We start from the raw sequence: 21,309 nt of genomic DNA, 5'->3' as shown, positions 1-21,309 counted from the left end.
CGCCATTTTCATTGTTAACCAACAGGATGCGAGTGGAAACTGTGCTACTGTTGGCTGAAGAAGAAGACAGGAAAGGAAGCAGCATAGGGGTGAAAAGAGGGACTTGAAATGGTGGTAATACTGGTAGCAGTTTTTGGAGAAGGAACTGCTAGATAGGAGAAAAAGGGGAAAGCTATAGTGACGATTTCTGGATGTGGTCAAAGAAAAAGATGAATTTGCTGTGAAAAAACGAGATGCAGACGACAGGGAGAGATGGAAACAAGTGATCTGTTGTTTCGACCAAAAAGGAAAAGTTGAAAGAAGAGCACGATGGATTTTGATATGTATCAAAATATTAAAAACATTTTAGTAGTATTAGTCAGTCCCAGTTCTGTGGATTTTTTTCACGTTTAATAGTGAATTGAAAAGATAAAATGCTCCAGCACAAAAAACCCTACAGATATGAAGAAACAACTACAACAGTACAACAGAATACAATCAATTTTGCATTTGTAATATACTTTTCCTGTTAAAAAAACTATACCTATTAAGTTCCTTGTTCAACTGCCTGGTCTGTTGAGGCACCGTCTAGTACGTCTGTAAACCATACTGACTATGAAATACGTGCCTCACAAGGAGAAAACAATATTCATTTGCCCATCAGTGTGTAACATTCTTTAAAAAAAGGAAATGAAACAAAGCTTAATTTAAAGTGACTTCATGAAAGTCTGCAATAATGTCCAGTGTTTCAGCCACTGCTGAGTGAAGTCTCAGCCTGTGTTGTATATATATTTTTCATGGGAGCTTTCCATAGTCCTTTCAGTCATTGCTAAAAATCCAATAGGTAAAATGCTAATTGGAAATTCTTAGAAAAGTTGCTTCACAAGAGAATTACGTCTGCTCATCCGCACCAGCGGCTGTGCGTGTGACTTTCTGCTTGCATGCTTGAATACAAAACAAAAAGGAAACCAAAGCAAATATCCAATCCAGTGTTAAATGTCAATATTAAAAGACTCGGCCAAAACAGCTGAGTCATTCATCTCTCTTCTCTTTTAACTATCCTCGCTAATAAAAGGTCACAATTTAAACTTCAGACGAACGCCTGGTTCATTTGCTGATACCAGTGCTTTTCTGTTGCACACCAACTTTGAAAAACCTTTCCCAACACAGGTGTTAAAAATGCATACGAGAGGCCTCTAACAGTCATAGACGACCCAACAAAGAACAATGCAAGACTACATGTAGTCAACATACATCTGTGGTTTTTTTGAGCTGCACCTGGCAATGCAGTTGTATTGCAAAATGTCTCTGGTGAGAAACAGTTACGCATTTCCTTATAACACCCTTGCTGTCTGGCTGGTAAGGCAGAACTGAGTAGCAGCCTAATCAGCAGGTATCAAATCAGGAGACAAACTGAGGCACCAATGAACCGTTTATTTTGGACCTTGACAGTGTTAGCAGCAACTCAGAACAATAACTTGCTGGGCTTCTGCAGTTTAACCTTGTTCACTTCCTGCTTCACAGGAAACATGCTGCACAACTCCACCCTGCCCTTCCTGTTCCCTAAGCATGTGCTTGTGCACACACCCACACACAAGTATTGCACCAGTTGAGATCAATTTCTTCTTGCCTTTAAAAGCAAGTCATTCAAGAAGGCAATTCATTCATCAAGTGGATACCACATTATTCTTCCCCATATAGATTCTGGAAAATGAGAGTCAAAATCCTGTATTTACAAGAACAATGGCACTAAAGATGTCAGAATATGTAACAAATGTTGATCTGCCTTTCTCTTCCTAGAATACAAATCCCAACTACTGTGTCATTGCTCCTGTACCACAACACGAAACGGAGCCAATGCAAACGCTGGGAGACACAGCTCGGAAAACAGCAGGCTTACACATGTGCCTGGGCTGAACCAGACTGTAATTGCAAAGTTAGAGCACACGTTCCACTGCAAAGATGAGAAAGCTGAATAAAGGGTCCTCTAGAGAACACAGGGAAGCCCTGCCCAAAAGCTGCCACTGTTCATGGCTCTATTTTCCCCACAGTCTTTAATCAAACTGGAGTGAAAAGGCCAAGACATTTTTCAGCCCACAAGAGAAATTGCTATAGAATTGATACAGATTTACAAAGACTGCATGACAATGTCTGTATCCAGTAAATGAGGAAAAACAGGAATGGAAGTAAAATGTGGGGGTAAGTACAGACATAGGTTGTACCTTTACCTCTCTTTTGGACGTCATTTCTTTGTACTAGAATGTACAGAGTTGCAAGGTTCTGCTTCACAGAGAGGAAGAAAAGTCAGAAAAACAGGAAATCAAAATGCTGCAACTGGAAGCCACTGTGGGCAGGTTTGAGTCAGTACTTCGACTCCCATTATCAACTTGGTCTGAATTTACGAGGATAATGTAAAAAGAGCAGACACACACTGAATCCTTAAATCAATGATTGAGACACAGAGTGGTTGTCATCAAATTACAAAAAAAACAACAACATTACAGTTAAAATGTTTTGCCTTCCCAAACTAATAAACAGATATATCACAACAAACGTCAAAGGCTTTCTCAGATATGCAGTCCAATAATTGGCTAGCTCTGCAGGGGCTACAATTAAAGTGGCATCCAGGCACAACGGCAGGATCAAAGGCAGACAGTATTGCCAGGCTTCTCCTACTTGTCCTTTCTCTAGTACTGTACCTAAAAATACGGTTAGAAATCTAGGGGTAATATTGGACCCAGATCTGAACTTTAACAGCCACATTAAATCAATAACATCACCTGTTTTTTATCATCTACAAAACATCACCAGAATCAAAGGACTAGAGTATAAACCAGATTTAAAAGACTAATGCGTTTGTCGGCCTGCTCACTGGGCTATCTAAACGAGCTGCAGTACATCCAAAATGCTGTACATCGATTCCTGACCGGGACCAGGAAATATAACCATATTAGTCCAGTCCTCATGTCTCTGCACTGGCTTCCTGTCACTCAGAGAATAGACCTTAAAGCAGCTTTGTTTGTGTAGAAGTCTCTTGATAGCTTAGCGCCAAAGTACATCTCTGACAAATGAAACAACTCGGACTCTGAGAACCTCAGGGAGCGGTCTCCTGCTGGCGCTCAGAGTCAAGACTAAACAAGGTGAAGCTGCGTTTCAGTTTTATGCTCCAAAAATCTGGAAAAGTCTTCCAGATTATGTGAAACACTGACAATTTTCAAGTCCAGGCTGAAAATGGTTCTATTTAGCTGTGAATATGACAAATGAAAGGATTTTATCTGCACTCTTCGTTTTTAATTTAAATAATTATTTAATTAATGATCTTTATGTTTTCTTTAGAACAATTTTATTTGCTTTCTTGTGATTTTATGTAGCTGTAAAGCACTTTGAATTGTATTGTGTATGAATTGTGCTCTACTCTGCAGTGCTCTTACTCAGTTTTCAACCGAATTTCAGTGCAGTTGTCTGCACTTTAACTTCCCTGGTGGAGTTCGGCCACGTAGTGACAGTAAAGCTTACAGAACAACCATTCATGACACCTCTGTTTTCCTTATGTACCAGTGTCCAATGACTGATCACACACTTAATTTCTGTTTTCCACACAGAAGATACCTTTGTGGGGTCCCTTCTTTTTCATCTGGTCTACCCTCACTTAAATTCACCAGCATCAAAATAGGCACATCCAACCCCCCCCTGTTCTCAGATTTTCACAGCACGCCCCACTGTGCTGTGATTGTGGGTTCATAGCTGCACGCATGTTCAATAATTTCTTGCTTCTTGCCATATAAGAAAGGCCACAGACATCTAAACAAGTTAATGCCAACATATATCAGTCTTCAGCTATGTTCAAACTAGAGTATGTTCCGAGTGCACTCTAACAGTGTACCTCGTCGACAGTGTTCCTATCCAAGCAACGTTTGTTTAAGCAGCGACGGTTTATCCTCGAGTGCAGCAATTCGAGTGGTTCACATCAGTAATGGTCATGTTATCACCAAACTGACTTTTCATTAATCATATATTCCAGTCAAAATGAACCTGAGTGTCCCACCACTTCCACCACACGGACAACATGGCAACTGCTGTGGAGGGTTCCACATTCAGTTTTCTGACCATTATGGGTTCACCGGAGGAGTAATTGCAGTGTAGTGCACAATCACAATGTTGTTACAGTTAATGCACTTATGTCCTCAAAATAACTGCATAAGACCATGATTTGGAACAAAGCCTTAGCATTACTGTGGTACTAAATGTGAGGTGCTGCAGATGCTGTGGGTAACGTCGGCTGGGTGCTATTTGTCAGATACAGTCATCACAGCTCAATCTGGCCAAGTATTCTAGGCATGATGTACACTGATGATGTTCAGGTCAAGTTTTCCACTGCATGAAAACTACACAGACCAAGATTTCAGACAGGAAATGGGACAGAAAACACAACTAGTCTGCATTTTGTTATCAATATCTATTCATAGGTTGGACTCTTGTGTATATTTAGCTTCACTTCCTGTAAACTCTGTTTGGATTAGAGTCCCTCAGGTTTTGAATCCTGTAAATTTTATTTTGTTTTATTGCTTTTATTGTTTAAACTTTAAATCATGGTTTTTATGTATGTTTTAATGTCTTCGTAAAGCACTTTGAATCACCTTGTTGTTGAACTGTGCTAAAGAAATAAACTTGCCTTCACTTATACTGTGTGGAGCTCCAGCCACGTCTGCCAGTTCCTGGCCCCACCCTCTCTCTGTTCTCCTACTCAGTACTGCCTTGCTAAAAGGAGCTGAATTGCTCGAGCTAAGGCCCCAAAGAAAACCACATAATTACAAATCACAATAAAGCCCTCAGTACCAAGTTCCTGCCAAAGGTTCAGCTGCGCGCTGCTCAGCTCCAATAGAACAGAACAAGAGCTCTGTCTTCTCTCTGAAGACTCACTCCATACCAACCTGCACATTGGATGCTTCTTACCCACTTTTGATTAAGTATACATCACACTGTGTTTTAACCTAATAGTGTGAGTAAAATAATTATGATAATGCATATCAAAACAAATCTGACAAAGCAAACCACTCAGCAGCTTGGTAGAAAGCAAACTGAAAGTCAAACTGAAGTCATACCTTGACTTAATGAAAATCTTATCATTTATTGTACTGTATGTGCAATAAAAAATTGGAAATCCACCAACTTGTGTTGAGGGTGACATGCAAATTCCTACAACGTTGCATAAGAATTAAACAGCCCGGTTCAATAAACAGCTTTGGTCTCCATAACCAGATTTCACATCCAGGAAGACTCTGGTATTAGGTTCGATGCATTATCAAAGCAATACATTTATTTACAATAAGGGGCGTAACCTTTTGATTGGCAGTCAGCTAAGCCAACAGCTAGTCATCACCACTTCCTCATCAATTATGCTACGAAGAATAAATTGATAGTTTGTACCAACCGTAACCCAGCGTCACCTAAATGTAGCGGTCATCTCTGATTTTCCCACCAAAACATTTGAAATGGGATATTCTGCTTTAAACAATTGCCAGAAGCTCCTTTGGTGTGGATTGGCTGAAGGAGCTGGTAGCCACAGCCAATACTGACTGACACAAGGTGGTCATGTTCAGGTCAGCTTCCCATGCCCATTTACAACATGGCGCCCTATGTGGTGTAGTTGAGGATCATTTTTCTGATATTAAAGTCTTAAAGTATTAAAGTCTGGTTAACTCAGTAAAATATTTCTGCATTAACATGTTACCCCTGCTCAGTGTGTGTGTGTGTGCATCGCCATCATGTAGAAATTGCTGTCGTATACATGGTGCATGCACAAAACAGACAGGAACGAAGTTGGTAATAAAGTTATGTTGACCTGCCGGTCAAGAGTCAAGCGGGGTAGACTGGGAAGTGGAAAATTCTGGTCGCTGGCTGGTCAATGGATGGATTGCAAAAAAAAAAGCATGAATGATTTTTGGTCCATTTGCAAATTATGGTCATACAATGTCCACAACTCTCTAAGTCTTTGGGCAAAACATGCATCCAACCTGAATATGATGACAGCTTGGAAACAGTGAGGAGGAATAAAGATCATTATTACAATTTCTTGTTCAGTTTTCATCCGTGTGACCAGAACAAAAATCAAATAAAATGGAATAACATACCACATCGATATTTGTTCCAACTGTATCCTGTTTTAGATCATGCTCATTTAAAGGTTACTATAATTTTATGTTTCTTTACCTGTACATTAACGCTCCAGTGATTATGTAAAATGGCTGTGAATATGAATGATGGCATATAAATCCAGCTCTGAGAGCTCAACATTAACGCATCATGAAGAATGGAGACCATGAAGAGGCATGAAGGTAGGCAGCTTCCGAAAGGACAAAACATATAAAAAAAAAAAATGTTTTATTTATTATTAATTGTAAGGGTAACAATTACAATTATTTTATGAAGGCATGCTCCCTACCACCACTTATATGGTAAAATTCAAGTTATCAAAGAAAGAAGGAAAAAACAACCACATTTCACCCCAGGGTACAAGAGGGTGACACAGTTCCAGTTTGAGCAACTGCTGCTGAAGCACATTTCCTGCTTTCTACTCCGTCTTCAGTATGTTAACTGTGTACTGCAGCTCAGATTTGCCCCTTAAAATCTTCTATTTGTAAAATAGTGTTTTCAATGTATCCAGGTTCTAGTCTGTTTCATTATGAAACTATCACGTACCTGGTTACAACCTACAAGTTTTTCTCAAAAGTTCAAAGGCTGAAAAAAAAGGGCCATAAAAACTGATAATCATAATTTATATGGACATCTACATCAGTCTGTATATAGCTTAAGCATTATGTTAAATATCCCTGCTATGTCAGCCATTATTGTTCTATAGGTTTGTAGCAGGAATAATTATTGCTCGCGCTCTCTGCAACATTTGGCACTCACCAAATGGTGGGCACACAGCCACTTATACAGTAACTACTGGGAGGCAGTTCTATCTTTTTTTTCCCAGAATAAAGTTACTATGATTATGTGCCTAGGCATCAAAATTAAGTCAGCCATCTAAGGGAAGAAATTCGTAAGAATGTGGATAAAAACGTCATTTCTATTTAATAGTTTTCCTAACCTCCAGCCCACTGGCATTCAAAAACTGAACAGGGTCTGGACACAAAAAACTCCCTCGGCCGCGGCACAGTCGTTACAAATACAGTTGCTTTAGTTGAAAGTGCAAAATGATCCTAATAATCACATTATAATAGAATAGGGTTGGTATTGTGCAACAATAAGGCTTTCGGTGCAGTTTTCTACTTTAAGAGGGGTTTACAGCACCGCACATTGACTAGCTGCATGCTGGTGTCTCAAATGACCTATTGGATCATAGTGTCTAAAAAACTCAGGGGGGGGGGACGGCATGCTTTAGCAAGTGTGCAGAATTTAAGATTATTGATGGGATCACTTCAAGGAAATGAACTGTTTAAAAGGAACAAATAAACAAATTCCCCAGGGAATTTCCCAGTTAGAATCTCGTTGCCTCCAGGTCACTGGATGGACTGGACCATGTGTTTTCAGTTGAAAGGAGCATTAAAAAGGCTAATGTCCTTTAGAATAAAGTTCTCTCTACCATACGTTTTACAAGTTGGCCTCTTCTCCCTATAAGCACGGTTAAAATACACAACAGCATGTTCACACACACCAAGCTGTAATCACAAAAAAAAAAACCAGCTCTAACATGAGCTGGCCTTTTAAGACTCCACACACACACACACACACACACACACACACACACACACACACACAGACACACACACACACACACACACACACACACACACACACACAGAAAGCTGCTTACAAGTTGGCTGTACGTTTGATTAGAACCATCCTATTATAAGCTAAGTCAGCCTTTTCTACCCATTCCCTTTAAGCTGAAACCTCAGGTGATAACTTGGGTGTTAAAAGCATTTCTGCCTCTTTTTTCTCTCTGTAAAGCTTCTCCATCACACCCAGTTCAGCAGTCAGATGTGTCAACATTGTTATCTGTTAGATAATGCCTCAAAAGTTAATCAAATGCCAAGGTCAAAGGAAATAAGTGCCAATAGTTGCATTGTGTCAAACATCATACGAGGTTTCCAATTAAAATCAATTATCAATTCACACATACCCAAAAGAAAAGGGTAAAAATATTGCAAATAGGGGCAGCTGGGTGGTAGGGCTGGGCGATTTTGGACAAAAATAAAATCCTGATTATTTTCTCTGAAAACCAGATTTTCGATTTCAATTTTTTTGGTAAAACTACAAAAGACAATGGAATAAATTGTTTCAAATATTTTATCTTTATTTCTAAAGAAAAATAGCAAACAAATTTCCCTATTGGGAATGAAGTGCAATTGAAAGATACTGTAAATCCTCCTTGAGTTTAGTAAAGTGACAACATTTACAATTTTCTTGACCAAACAAAGATAAGTAGACGAGCTCCGTCTGTAATGCAGCCAGCTGCAAAAAAGGAAAATCGATTTCAGCTTGAAAATAATTCACTTTCTTGATCCTGGCCCTCAAGTTTAAACCTGTATTTTGGCTGTTTTTTTTTTTTACAGTGCTGTACTATACAAAAGAATGTTAACCACTTATTTGACTTGTGGTTATTTGGTGTGTTTTGTTTACAAGCTCTGAAGGTACCTACTTTTAATACATCAGCACATTTTTTGTGTCTTCATATGCACCGTCTTTAGGAGTAGATGCAGAAACATGACAAAATCACCTTACACAAATGCATCATAATAAAGCAGTAAATTGTTCTGTTGTTGCTCTTTTTTTGCCTTGATATTAAAGTCAATGCTCATTATTGTGATGTATTTAAGGGCATATCAATTTTCATCCAATATGCCCAACATCACACTACAGTTTACCATGATTTTCAGATTACCACACACGTTACATGAAGCAAACCCCAGCTAGTTTTCTAAATATTTGTCTTGAACAGTTTACCGGCCTGTTGAAAGGTCGCAGGTAATTGTAACTCATACCTCTTTGCATTTATACAGGCTGAAACAAATAACTGAAATGCAGACACATTTTGTGGCTTTACCACTTTATTTCAAAAATCTTTTTTTGGGGGGGCTTGTGGGCATCTCGTAAGTCTGGAGACTGAATACTTCTTGAAAAGATGAGTTATAATGGCCCTCAAATGTCACTGCAAGCATTTTAAAACCTTTGATCTTGTGATCCATTGTCTTGTGATCAATTGTGATTATAGTACATAAATGTCAGTGTGAGGGTTGAAAAATAAGAAGTGGCTTCTACTTCATTTAGTAAGCACATGCTGTGAAAAGTGGGACAAAAAAATGCTCATTAGATGTGTTTAGGGACTACCTTCAGTCTCTTAATTGTTTTAGTAACAATGGTGACTTCAATCTGCACAATCGGGAAACGGGTACAGGATGGGTGTGATGGTTTCTTCAACAAGTCAAGCTAAAAACTCCAGTTAGCTTCTTTTGCATTGTGCCTGCTAAAAGAGGAAGTGACAGATGAGGGGGGGTTTAACTGACTGAGACTGTGGGATGACATCATGACACGAAACCAGACATGACACATTCAGCAGATATGATGAAAAATGGTAAAAGAGGGGGAAAAGGAAATAGTGTGTGCTATTAGCAATAATAATAATAGCAATAATAAATAATGAATAATTGAGGCAACTATAGATCATACACCACATAAATAATGCAAAATCTATTTACACTGCAATAACCATAAATGTCACACAGACATGCCAATAAAAGACATTTTCAGTAATTGATTTGTTCAAAACTGATAAGGAAAAAAAAATAGGAGTAAACATCTGGGTAAAGCAAAGAACAAAACTCACACTTTAGTTGGATTTGTTCAGTTGCAAATAGGTGTGAACTGAACGCAAGAAATGACACAGAGATAGATTAACCATTTAGTTCCAAGTGTCCCAGTATCACTGAGCCCTCTTGAAGGGAAAGAATCCCCTCACCCCATGTCAAATGAGACTACAAGCGACATCCATCAGCCTCCCTGGACTCATGCTGCTCAACTTATGTTGACACCTCACTTGATAGACTCTCAGCGGCAACATTTTCATCAAAAAGCAAACCTAGCAGTCCAACACAGGGCCACTGCTGACTTTTTCTTCACATGAAATGTACTTTATATAATGTAGTTTAACATGTCATCATCAAGAGACCTGCTGTGGATCAGGCAAACATGCTCAAACTTCTGCACAGACACACCTTCCAATTCCTTCTTCCATTTGTATGTTATGAACTGCTCCATAAATGTGCTGACCCATGTTTTTTCTTTGTAGTCCATTTCTAACCCTCACTATACTGCCGGTCCTGGTTTGATCCATGTTGCATTCATGAAATGAGGAAAAAAGTACCTAAGGGTCAAAATCTCCCTGGTTATTTTCTCTGTATCAGTGTACTTCAGCTGTTCCAACATATATAGGCTCGAAACCGCAAGTAGAGGCTGATCCCTGAGGGAACCTGGGAGAGTCGGCCTCGCAGTGCAGAAAAATAAAAAGGATAACCCCATAAAGATGGAGGGGAACTGAAGTGAGCTAATTTCCTACGATGGAAAGAAAAAGGAAATGGATGGTGGGAAGGGGGAGAGGGGATAATGGTTTACTATGCTCCAGCTTAATGACATGGTCAGACAAAGAAAGTCACAACCCCAAGCTCTCCTTTGCCCCAAAGCGTTTGAAAATGTCAGCAAGAGGTAACTTTGACATTAATGGAGACACCATGAAAGAAGGTTGCTGTAAACTATGGAGTGAAAAGTGTTTTCTTCAGGTCACTAGCAAAGTAAAGTGCATCGCAGAGAGCACTAGATAAACTTTACACAACATTTGCCATATTTAACTTTAAACTGAGAGGTTTCTATGAGCAGAGGGGAGAGACATACAGTGGCTCAGGATGTATGAGGATATCTAGATAACAAAATGCTAATTCAATTAAGACATATTTTAAGAAAAGATTGCACAAAAAAAAACTGAAAATGTTTTCTCTATTATGTCCTCCATATAGTGGACACTGGGATTTACCCCCGAGACCCTGTGATTGCATGTTCACAGTACGTATCCATTTTTAGATACGTTGTAAAAAGTGCAATGTAAACAAGGATTGATAAAAACTTTTTGAAAGTACTGCAAGTTTGCCCTCCAGGGAATACCCAGATTAGAACATTTTTAATACTGGAGTATTACAAGAGCCCAAAACCACATCTTAGAGTGCCAATGCTGTTGGAGCAAGATATGGGGAAATCACCAGATGAATGAAACAAACTATTCAGTTCTATTCCATTTCAATTTTTACTGGATCTTTTAAAGTGCCCAGTCTGTTAAATCATCAGTTTTGTCCAAAGGTATTCTTGAAAGTCTTATGGCAATGACATAGAATCACCTTCACAACATTCACCCAAGTTAAAAAGCAAGCAATATTAAGTCGGGAAAAGCTGTGGAGATTGTGTCCTTGATTATGTCCTAATTTTTTTTTTTACCAAACTAAAAAAAAAGCAGATGAAGTAACTTTTTTTCCTTTCATCCTTTAACAAAAAACAAAACAACAAAACACATACACACTCAAGTAGACGCTCTATCATTGTTTGCATTCTTTTTTGGCTTGTCAGGAACTGTTGTAAAATGCCAAACTCATGTGCCTGCACTAGACTGTCTGCAGCCCGAGATGCTGCGGTATCTGCCTCCTCCTCCAAAAGAATTTATCAGAGAGAAAGTACATGCAGAATAGTAATCTGGTATTGTGTATTCACACTCCGTGGTATCTAGAACCATGATGAATCCTGGCAAAATTATGTAAGATGGACAAAATATCCCTCTACAACCTGCACACCATTGCAGTGTTTTTTTCTGAAATAGCAGGGAAAGTGTAAGAATGAGGCAGTGACATGAACGGTGCATAAAGGTGGTGATTTCGCCAGTGATGGAGGATTGTCTAAGCTATCACTATTTCAGAGCAGAGAGTATGGTATACCCCACGTCTCTGAGGACATGAACTGAGACACAGAGTCTGCAGAAGCAGGTCTTATCTTCAGAGCTCTCCTTGTAATTGCAGGATATTCAGCCTCCTCACAGACACATTCACAGAACTGCCATCCAGTGCGTCATACAGCTAATTGGCCAGCACTTTGGTGTAGACTGTTGAGTAAACAAGGCAGAGTCACCCAAAAAACACAGAGCAACGGCTCATATCATATCTATCATTGATGAGATTCTATTGTATTGGGAGCTGAGGCTGTGTTGCTAACTTAAAAGAAAAAAAGTAGAGCTGTTTATTTCAATGAGACAAGTCAGTAGCCCCCCCTCCCCCCTCCTCCCTCCTCCCCAGAGAAAACCTGGTCTCTAATGTGTCCAATATAATTACACTCAACGCCCACTAAAGCTCTGCCACCTACTTTAATAAGAGGAAGGTGCTTGGTGTCTGCACCGTGCTGACCACATGGATGACGAGTGGTAGGACATGTCACCGTGTACAGTCATCAAACATGACCATCTACAACAAACAGATGTTGAAATAAACACAAAAAGCACTCAGTAAAGGCCTTGGTACAACGTGACTGTATACCTGTGAGCAGCAATAACTGACATGTCTCCAATGTTTCCAGGTTTTGAGAGTGTTTCCTTTAGTTAGTCCCACAACGCTACAACAATGTAACAAAGACTTAAAGGTTGTATACTGAAACATAATATAAACGTGTCAATATTCAGGAATTAATTTACTTTGGGACAAAGTTTACTTATTTAAAAAGCTTAACTTTTGACAGCAAGTTCTTGTCCTGTGCATTTTTAGACATTACATTTCTGTGACTGGAATAGCAGTGAAAGCGAAACCTGCTTCTAAAATATTGTCAGTATTTATGTCCATGCACGGCCTGATAACAGATCAGTTTTATAAACAGTAACCCAGTGCTTTTTAGTTACGCTGAAAGTCATTAACAGCAAGTTACACAATACTACCATAAAACTTGCTGTGTTGAGTTGACGTTGACACACTTGTTGATCTTCTCGATATAAGATGACAGCACATTTAGATTCATTTGTTCGTTTTGTTTGGAATTAGGAAAAACAGGAAAATAAAATCCATTGCCCTTCTTGTCTGGATACCTGGATTCAGTATCACAAGTACCACAGGTGCATTTATTTTTTTTTAATTTTGTTTATTTATTTAACATAAACACCATGAACCGTGTTTTTCTACCAAGCTGCGGTTAGTGGAAGGTCGATGCATTGATTTGGTGCAGTCCTACCAATTGTTTCAATATGCCAATTGTCGTTGTCCTTTCTGACAACAGAAGATCGTAGCCTACAGATACTCATTTGCCTCACAGACTTGCTATTGAGACAAAGAAAGAACCAATTAAATTGTACTACAAGTTGTTTTATAAAGCTACTGCTACACTTTTCCCCAACAGCAGTAACATAACCCTTTGATCAGCTGTGCAACGTTAATGAGGCAAAGGTTGTGCATTTAAGTACAATACTGATATAAATAATATGTAGTCATTTCAAAGTAAATGAAACAGGAAATATTATCTCAGGATATGAGAAGAGGTAAACCAACATCAGACATTGGTGAATGTCAGCGGATGCCAGCAAACTCCCTATCAAGCTTGTTATGAGCTATATGTTGCTTTTGTTGGAACCTAAATGACCATGTTTGGAAGTTGAGAAGAATTCAATGTCATCATCATGTTGTTATTATTATTACCACCATCGTCATTACTATAGAACCTGATATTGACCTGCCATCCTAATGCACACTGCAGGAAATCCAAGCTTTCATATCATTATCTTCTTAAAATAACGGTCTATATCACATTTTACAAACAGAGAAAAAATTTTTTTTAGAAAAATGTGACGTATGCCATTATTTTACAAGGGTGATGTTATAATGCATTCTCTTACCTTTTCTGAAGTTAAGACAAAAAAAAAAAAAAAAAAAAAAACCATACACAGAGCATTTCCCACCCTGAAGCAAATTGATGTAATGCAGATATTGACTTGACTGCAGGTGTCCCATCTGATTGTGAAGGAAACCAGCTACAAAGTAAACTGTGTCAGCCGGACACTGAATGTGTGTTTCTGCATTCATACACTACATTTCATTTTAATGTAATGTATCCAACAATAGCCATATAAGTGACATTGTATCAAAACAATGATGCTCTTTCAAACTCTACAGCCAGCAAAATGTTTTTTCCACAGTGGTTACAGTATAATCAAAGCTAGCAATGCGTGTTCCATGTAACGTTAGAAAATAAAAGTTATAAGACACTGATGGACCACCAAAAATAAACCACGTAATATGGAATTTAACAATTAAAAACACTATCATATAATTAAGAAGGCATATGCTTGTTCTGTAGCAGAATGAAAGAAGTAGTTCACATAGACAGCTCAGTCAGTCTGCTGTTGCCCTGCGAGGCAGATGGGTGATGGAGAAAAAGCCAATACTTGTACTTGGGACACTATTCTGGGTACAGTCTTCAGTGGAATTTAGCCACACATGCTACTTTAATATTAGTTGCTTATTTGAGGAAAAACACTGAGAAAACTGTGTTTGCAAGACTGCAGCTCATCTTTTCCCTGATAAATAGTGGACCGGATGGTGCAGAGCTGCATTGTAAGAGAGCAAAACACACACAATATGGAAATGGATAGCCAGTAAAAACAGCTTTGTCTCATTCTATAACTTATTTGGTGGAAAAAATAAATAAATAAATTCAGCCCCGAGTGACTGCCTTACTGCAAGGAGCCGTTATTGAATTCAGCCGAATGCTGTGAATGCTGCAGCAGCCTGTAACATGCAGTGCCTACACTAGACTAAATCTTACCATTATTAACTTGAAAAATAAATCTTTATGAATACACCCTGCAGCCCCATCCATTATTTAAATGCTTAAAATAAATGAAGCCATCTCCCTTCTAAGACCCCAATCAACAATTTTCCAGCTCCAGCCAAAGTAAACATTATTTCTCACCTCTGCCCAGTCATGCTGACAACTGGTTGGAAAAGGCATATATGCAACTGCACACTTCTTAGATATTAACCCATATTGAAGATATTTTTAGTAATGTGTTGATTGGTGTTGATGCTTCTCAACTGTGCCCACAGGCAAGTGAGCATGCCATTGTATTTACAAAACACCACTGCCTGTCAAAGCATCACAGCAAATGTGTCTACAACTGAAACTATAAGAGCTGAAGACTGTGTGTGCTGTGGATTTAAAAAGCTTACAGTGAATCATGCCAAGATAGTTTCTTCTACCTTTGCCGTTAACACCATTAAGACAGAACATGACACCAGGAGAGACTTTTCATTTGAAAAGAAAATTGGAAAATGAAGTCAAGTGCTCTCCTATCAGAAGGTGGATAATAGACGTCAATCACAGACCAAATTCTGCAGGGAAGCCTGTCAGCAAGTGCTTCCTTCTTGTTAATGAGGGCTCAAGGCTCAAGCATGAAAACCTCTGCTACATTAACTAATGAGTTTCTCTGGGGACGACTAACAAGACTAAACAATTTCACACAGCCTTCTTTATAGTGAAGGACAATTAGTCTGAGCAGTTACCATAGAAATGTCTACTAATCTAACTTGCTTGTTCACAGCATTTCAACTATTAAGAGGCAACATTTTAATTTGGCTTTTTGTGGTTAGACTTCCTCAACTTGTCGACTGAAGGCAGTGAATCAGAGTTGATTCAAACAGGAACGCATCATTTCCGTCTTCTTAAAGCAGAAACGAGCTCTTTTCTCAAACTAAAATCCCCAAACATAACTGAGTCTTCAGAATTAGCTTAATTCATGGTTTATTGGATAAATCACCTGTGTTACATGGAGGCAGCAAGAAGTTCTAATAGGAATACAGCTTATAGATAAATAAATACAAAAAGATTCCTGTTGTGACCAACAGCTCTATCACACATCCTTTATCTCATAAGTTTTTATTTTAGCTGCAATTCAAAGAAAACGCACCACAATCCATCCTGGAGTCAATTCATTTTATAGTCCCTGAAAGAACAATCTTTTCTTAATTAAACTTCCCTTAACTGATGCTGATCATAATAAAACAAACACTTAGGGTGCAGAATCCATATATTTATTCCAGTTTTTGATGCATCTACCCTTCAAACAGCTAGAATGCAAGTTTTATTAGAGAGAGAAAGAAAAGCGTTCTCACAGACTTTCAGGTTTTTATCTAGGTGTTCCCTTCACATGCTATGACATGTTTTTCAAACTGCTCATGAGAAATCACACTTGACAACGTGACTTTGTTTCAAAAAGGCACAAATTCACAATCCCTCAGTTTAGATTTAGACGTCTCCTGTGACTCTCTCAGCCCTCGGTCTTCGCACTGGATGGTAATTACCAATATGAAACTTGCTCTAGAAGGAGAGTATGTAATTAACCGGAGCCACAACTTAAAAATCACCTCTTTAAAAGAGCCAGGAGGCAAAGAAGCAGAACATGTCAGGACTGTCAGGAAAGATGACGACAAATTGATGTTGGGGTTCAGTGACCAACAAGCTATTTCAAAATTACAAGCAGCATGAGTGATTGAAAACTGAGACTAATCTTAAAATGCTAACAAAAAATAAGGAAATAAAAATTCCAGGTCCTTGAATGGTCACTTCTGGATGGCTCTTAAAGCAAGAACAAGGCGTAGTAAATAAAGTCACCCACTGGAGTGTAAAGCATTTTTTAAAAGGCTTTTCTTCAATGTTTGTCTGCCGAAATCGCACCGATTATTTTTTTTTTTTTTTGCCAAAAGTGGATATATTTGGATAAGAGGTGAGACTTGAGACTCAACATACATATGTCTGAGGCCTAATATTTGTTTAACTACGAAACTACCTTCAACATAAGCCCCTGCACACTACAGGAACAAATCTTGTTCATGACTCAGGAATGACTTTTATTCCACAAAGAAAAAAACTAAACAAAACAAACTTGACATCATATTCCAGGAGAGGAGTCGGGACTCTTTGATCAAACAATCTCACAAAGTTGGATGGTAAACATAAGTGGGGGAAAAAAAATGTATTGGGTTTTCTTACATATTTACTTTGATGAATGCAATTTGTCACCCACTTATTCAAATTTAACACTCTTTCCCTTTTTCCTCACTGTGCATCCTACAGCAGTAACAGAGTGGACACTACCATTCATGTAATATCATTCATTTACGTTCCTGGTTTGGATCAGCTTTCACACATGTTTGGAAGGATTAAGTCCTGTGTGGATTTTGCATGTTCACCCCATGCTTGCTGGTTGAGCTTGTGTGTAGTTGTTTATCTACACGTGACTCTCGATGGACTGGGGACCTGTCCAGGGTGTACACCCCTGCCTTCACCTCCAGCAGACCCCCATAACTCAGATTATAGGACGGAATGGGCAAAAATAATTAAAGGATGGAAGTCCTGTGTGGGAAACAACACCTTAAAGCCTCACTTGGACCTCCCAATATACTATACTTACTAGTGGTGGGGGGAAAAAAATCAATATTGCAATTCATTGTTGCGCTCTCTGTCGCAATAAATAATCGATAAACTGATGGCAAATATCGATATTTTATTACAACACACAATGGATTTACGCAGTTTTCACCGCACTATTGTTCATGCACTTCAATTTATCCAGCTGTACAGTGTTTACATTTACAAGACTAGGAGGCAGTGAGGCACTATGCAAAATTAAGTTTCTTACTGGCTTTTCAGTATTAGAAACCAAGCAGTGCACTGTCCTGGTTTATATAAAACATGTTATTAATTTTCGTGCACTTTAATTTGTCCAGTGGTTACATTTGCAAGCTGGGGGGGAGTGAGGCACTATACAAATGCACTTTCTTTGTACATTGTATGAAGTTTTGGCATTGAATAAATGCATAACTACAGACGTTTTCCTTTTTATGGGTATTTTTTCTTTTTCAGTCACATAGATCGTGATAAATCGTTGATGAAATTTCTTACAATATATCGAATATCGTAGATATCGTGTATCGTGATATCGTTATCGTGGGCCACATATCACCACAGTATTGAATCGTAAGTTACCCGTATCTTCCCACCCCTAATATTTACACAAAATCAAACATGTTCCATGGGCAAGCATTTGTGTTATTTATAAGCAAGTAAACCCAACAGGCAATATGCGGTAAACAACAACCCTTTCAGATCTGGTATGTGGCATGATTAGTTCCTGAGAAAATTACAAACAACAAGGCAGACAAGTCAAAACCTGGCAAAAAAAGTTATTATCTCAACCAGCCACATGGCTGAGATAATAACTTTTTTGTGTGTGCAGTGTGAGTGTGTGTATGCTGGGAACAGTCAGGGCTGTTCACTCTCTATCCAAACGCCAGCCCACTCATCATCAACCAAACCCTGCCAACTCTGACCCCCTCAGTCCAGTCCTGCTGTGTGTGGAGGACAAAAAAAACCAACAACTGCAAATTGTCTTGTTGCGGTTGTGTTCCCAATAAGCTCTACATATTTGTTGTGAAAGTGGCTCTTGTATTTCCTCAAAGCAAGCCTGGTCGGACAGGATTCTCGAGGCACAGTTTCTACTCCAAACCTTCCCAAACATTCCCATGTTTCTGTAAAAACATTTCTGCAACCGAGGGGCAAGGCACACAAGGACACACCACCATGTCAACTTCAAAAATGTGGCACATTTCATTAGCAGGATCTGGTGACACGACTTGCTGCCACGTTCGTCCACTCAGCTCTACGTAAAGGCTGAATTATGGTTCCGCGTTACACCAACGCAGAGCCTACGGCGTAGGTTGCGCGTCGCCGCGTACCCTACGCCGTAGGCTCTGCGTCGATTTAACGCAGAACCAAAATTAAATGTGATGGACTGAGCAGGGGCGAAAATCCCGGGGGTGACAGGGGGGACAAGTCCCCCCCATTAGTAAAGCTGCCCCCCCCCTAGAATAATTTGAGACAGAATGCAGTAGTATTTAGTAGTGATGCACCAAAATGAAAATTTGTGGCCGAAACCGAAATCGAAAATAATAATAAACAGTAAAATCTCATTACACTTAAAACAAGAGTCATCACCAGAAAAATAACTTGTTATTTGACAATTTTCACCTGTTTCAAGTAAATTTTCACTTGAAATAAGTAGAAAAATCTACCAGTGGGACAAGATTTATCTTCTCATTACAAGCAAAAAAAATCTTGTTCCACTGGCAGATTTTTCTACTTATTTTAAGTGAAAATCTACTTGAAACAGGTGAAAATTGTTGTTTTTTTTCCAGTGATGAGTCTTGTTTTAAGTGTAATGAGATTTTTTTAAACTAAAAATGAGACATTTTAACTAGAAATAAGACAAATATTCTTGTTAAGAATTTGGGTTTTTGCAGTGTATTACGGTATGTCAGATGTGCTGTATTATTGCCACCTTCCACCTAATACCATTGTTTTGTATTACTCTAAGAAAGGTCTTCTGCCTGTTTGCGAGATAGAGATGAAAATGTCAAAATGCTGTATTAAAGGAAGGCTAAAACTTTTATTCCTTGTCCCCCACTGGATTTATTCTCTAAAATTGTACTGTTTATTCTCCTCTCCAACTATGAAACGGGATTTTCGCCCCTGGGACTGAGGACAACATTTAACAACAGAACTGGTGCCATTTCCAAACACAGGCACACACACGCACGCAAAGCTCATACTATACATTTGTTATTTTCCAGCAGTTGCATAATTCGTGTCATAATTTTGCAAGGCAGTGTCAGTGTTGTGACAGGAGACTCACCGAGCAGCAACAGTTTCACTTCTCTCGCTGCCTTTTCTCCATCTTCTCTCAGGTTTTTGTCAATCATTTTAGACCTCTCGGCCGCGGCTTTATCTTCCTGGCTGACCGTACAACCCATGGTTCCCAGTGCACGCTTCAGGTCTGCTGTTTAATGGGGAAAATATCACCTGGAGAAAAATTATAGTAACTTCTAAGTCCGTAAACCCCCACTCCTTTCTTTCTTATCTAAAAACCAGGACAGGAGTTTGAGCGAGGTGACTTCCCTTTTTGGCGAGTTACGAAAAAAACGTGACGGAGTCCGTTCATCCGCAAGAGGGAACAAAAATCATTAAAAAAAAGAAGAAGGAAAAAGGAAAAAACAAATCTTCAAAACGGTGTGAACTTCTAACAAACGTCTTGAAATTCCCCAAGACTCCTTAAGTCCTTCAGTCAATAGGTCAACATCTGTGGTCTTTATTTTTTTTATATTACAGCTGGCCGCAAAACAAAAAAAAAAAAACGGTATTAACTTTTCTTGACAGACCTTCTCCTCGTTTTCACAGCGGATCAGCAGAGCAGGTTAAACAGCAGAAAACAGGCCACGAAGTTCAGCGGTAAAAAGTATTCCAGCTGCTGAAAGCCGAGCACGCAAACCCCAGCTGCCGCTCACGCCGCCGCAACCCACACTTCTAGGAAATGTTATGTTTTTCTGTGTCAGATAAACATTCAGATATTTGTCTTAATCAGTAATGCCGTGGAGCATTCTTTCCCCCCGGCCGCGCGCAGATTTATCACATTTGAAGCCACACCCGTTTAGTCTCCGTGAACTTCTCTCAGTCCGACAGCAGCGAGGCAGCGCCGTCACTTCTCCCCGCCCCGCAGCTGCAGGCCGAGGCGGAGAAGAAGAACTAGCACCGGTGCTTCATGGGAAATGTAGTTACGGAAAAGGTCTTTCAAATAGTTTTTTTTTTTTTAATTGAACAGAATTTTTTAAACAAGAAAAACACACTTTATACAAAACTACTAGTAGAGGAAATATAACAATATAAGAAAAAAGAACATCCAGGAGACATATAAACAAAAATAAGAGACAAGTAAAGTCAATACAAAGGAACTGTAAGGCATTTCAAAGCAAATAGCATCAACATTTCGGAAAGAGACTTAAAATAAAAGATACTTTGATATATCGGTTACTAATTTTTTTTGCAGAGTTATTTGACTTAATACTTTTTAAAGAAAGAAAAAAACTTTTGAAATCATTTATAAAAAAAATGGAAAGAGGGCTTCATTTTTCTCCACTTACAACTGTGTATGTGGTATTTAGCCAGTAAGAGAATTACATTAACTAAGAAGGACAGTGATTTGTCAATAGTATCTATATAAAAAATAATGTTAACGATTTCTAAATTTGGAATGTCATTCATTTTTAAATATAGCCAATTTCTAGGTCTTTCAAATAGTCTAAATGTTTGTTTCTTGCAAAACCCTTGGGGCAGGGGCGTCAATTGGGTATGGCAAGGTATGGCAGCCGCCACACCTTTGCTTCAAGGGAAAATGTAAATGTTTGTTTTTTAAATACATTTATGGAA

General features: G+C 38.9%; 1 protein-coding gene across 1 annotated transcript in view; it reads right to left on the bottom strand.

The window, feature by feature from the left end:
• LOC133448674 (guanine nucleotide-binding protein G(i) subunit alpha-2-like) overlaps nt 1-20,554 on the bottom strand; it is a 59,472-nt gene extending 38,918 nt beyond the window's left edge. The window contains exon 1 of the mRNA XM_061727437.1: nt 19,742-20,554. Within this exon, the coding sequence (XP_061583421.1) occupies nt 19,742-19,859 (118 nt within the window). The 5' untranslated portion in view covers nt 19,860-20,554. The remainder of the gene's footprint in view (nt 1-19,741) is intronic.
• Nucleotides 20,555-21,309: the final 755 nt, after the last annotated feature.

The sequence above is a fragment of the Cololabis saira genome, chromosome 8, assembly GCF_033807715.1.
Source record: "Cololabis saira isolate AMF1-May2022 chromosome 8, fColSai1.1, whole genome shotgun sequence".
In the NCBI taxonomy this organism is placed as follows: domain Eukaryota; kingdom Metazoa; phylum Chordata; class Actinopteri; order Beloniformes; family Belonidae; genus Cololabis; species Cololabis saira.
Note: the sequence above shows the minus strand (reverse complement) of the source record. Positions and strands in the feature narration are given on the sequence as shown.